We start from the raw sequence: 1,923 nt of genomic DNA, 5'->3' as shown, positions 1-1,923 counted from the left end.
CCATTCATCCAGACTCTTCCGGTTGACAAGGAAACAATTTACTTTGCTAAAATAGTTTTAATTACAGATAAAAAGGTGGAGAAATAAAGCACACACGATGAAGACTATTCCATTTAAAATACAATTTTACAAGTTGACCATTTTACCACCAAGACGTACACTACACAAGTCTTAAAGACTAGGTAGTGAAGTGCTCTACAGAAGACTATGACAAACAGGGAACCAATAAGGGTTGGAGAAGGAAACAGGCATTGAAGAAATTGTTCAAAGTTTATTGAGGCACTTGAGACCGGTTTTTAGAAGGCAGCAGAAAACATGTCAGTGTTTTGACAAGGCAACAGGAAATGGTTCAAAGTAATGTTGAGGGCCTGGTGTGTCGCTGAGACAATGGACGGTCACGTCTGGTTCAGCACTCTCCGTTACTCCTGATGTGAACGTGACGATTATGCACCCTGGGAACACACACGGAGCAGAATTAAAGACACGCACAAACACAGAACGAGACAGAGGCACAGACAGACAAGCACAGAACAAGACAAGTTGTTGAAAGCTTTAGTTGGTTACTTACATGTTTTCATAGCACAGCTCGCATTCGTTACCGTAGGTGATGCCATCGGTTCCACACACTGGATCATATAGCTTGTTGCACGCGGGCAGGTTGTACTTGGAACAGTTAGGCTGTTGGACAAAAACCAGGTTATGTAATAAATAAATAAGAGGTGTTGGTAATATAGTGTACTAGTATGACACCATATGAAGAGAACATGGATAACAGGGAACAAGCCATACGTTTTCCACCCCTTCCACAGTGCACCTGGGGTGTATTCATTTCTCAGATTCTATTGCAAAATGTTTCACTCAAGCAAACAAATTGAAGCAAACGCAACACAAACAGGGAATTTGCCCAATAGAAATTCTCATTGGTTGAAAAACGTTTTGCAACAGAATCGGACTAATGAATACACCCCTGACTGTCATGTCAACTAGTTGTTGACCAGGAAGTGACTGTATACATACAGGTGTACTTGGTGAACAATTGAATCTTGTACAGAGTAAGGCCCATACCAGTGTTCTACATTACTAACTACTGTTAATCCAGCACATAGGACAAAGTGTTTTATGAATGCGCATAGCCTTTCCCTCCAAAAAAAGAAACGGTTTAGCCTGCTTACCTCTATGCTGCCGTCAGGGAGACTCGCTCCTCGTGCCAAAACTAAAATGGAGAAAGATGTCAAGCCTTAGACTAATTATGATTTAACATCAGATTTGATTTCCAGCCGTTCTAATCTAAACGACAGATAGCGCATCTTTTCTCTAGTCGTAGATTTGCGCGGGCGCCAACAGAGGCAGTCCGGGGGTAGTATCGACTGTTTGTCTAAACTGCTCTTAGAAGTTAATGTTATTTAATAAAACTATTTGACTGCCACTTGAAACTAATTAAGTAAAATTGAACAACACTCACCGGCAACACAGAGGAGTGCGAGAGTCAGTCGTGTAAAGTTCCACATTCTCTCCGTAGTGAAGGGGTGTAGGCAGGTGACGTTGTGTGGCACCGGAGCCGTATTTATACCGTGTAGGTCTCCACCCCCTATTTATACCGTGTAGGTCTCCACCCCCTATTTATACCGTGTAGGTCTCCACCAAGCTTCTACCCCCAAGCCATAAGACTCCTGAATAGCTAATCATGGCTACCCAGACTATTTGCCCCCCCACCCCATCTTTTTACGCTGAAGCTACTCTGTTAATTATTTATGCATAGTCACTTTACCTCTACTCACATGTACATATTACATCATTTACGTCGACAAACCTGCGCCCCCGCACATTGACTCTGTACCGGTACCCCCTGTATATAGCCTCCCTACTGTTATTTCCCATTGACTCTGTACCGGTACCCCCCTGTATATAGCCTCCCTACTGTTA

The 1,923-nt window shown here is 43.0% G+C and overlaps 1 protein-coding gene across 1 annotated transcript; it reads right to left on the bottom strand.

Moving 5' to 3' along the window:
- Nucleotides 1–256: 256 nt before the first annotated feature.
- Nucleotides 257–1,579, bottom strand: LOC311121699 (trypsin inhibitor ClTI-1-like). Its single transcript, XM_084196155.1, has 4 exons — nt 1,463–1,579; nt 1,173–1,213; nt 569–678; nt 257–452 (listed from the first exon to the last, which is right to left on the bottom strand). Exons 1-4 carry the CDS (start codon nt 1,506–1,508, stop codon nt 407–409), a joined length of 243 nt encoding a protein of 80 aa, XP_084052281.1. The 5' UTR covers nt 1,509–1,579; the 3' UTR covers nt 257–406.
- Nucleotides 1,580–1,923: the final 344 nt, after the last annotated feature.

This window comes from Coregonus lavaretus, assembly GCF_964263955.1.
Source record: "Coregonus lavaretus genome assembly, contig: HAP1_SCAFFOLD_900, whole genome shotgun sequence".
NCBI classification, from domain to species: Eukaryota; Metazoa; Chordata; class Actinopteri; order Salmoniformes; family Salmonidae; genus Coregonus; species Coregonus lavaretus.
This window is presented reverse-complemented; position numbering and strand designations above follow the sequence as displayed.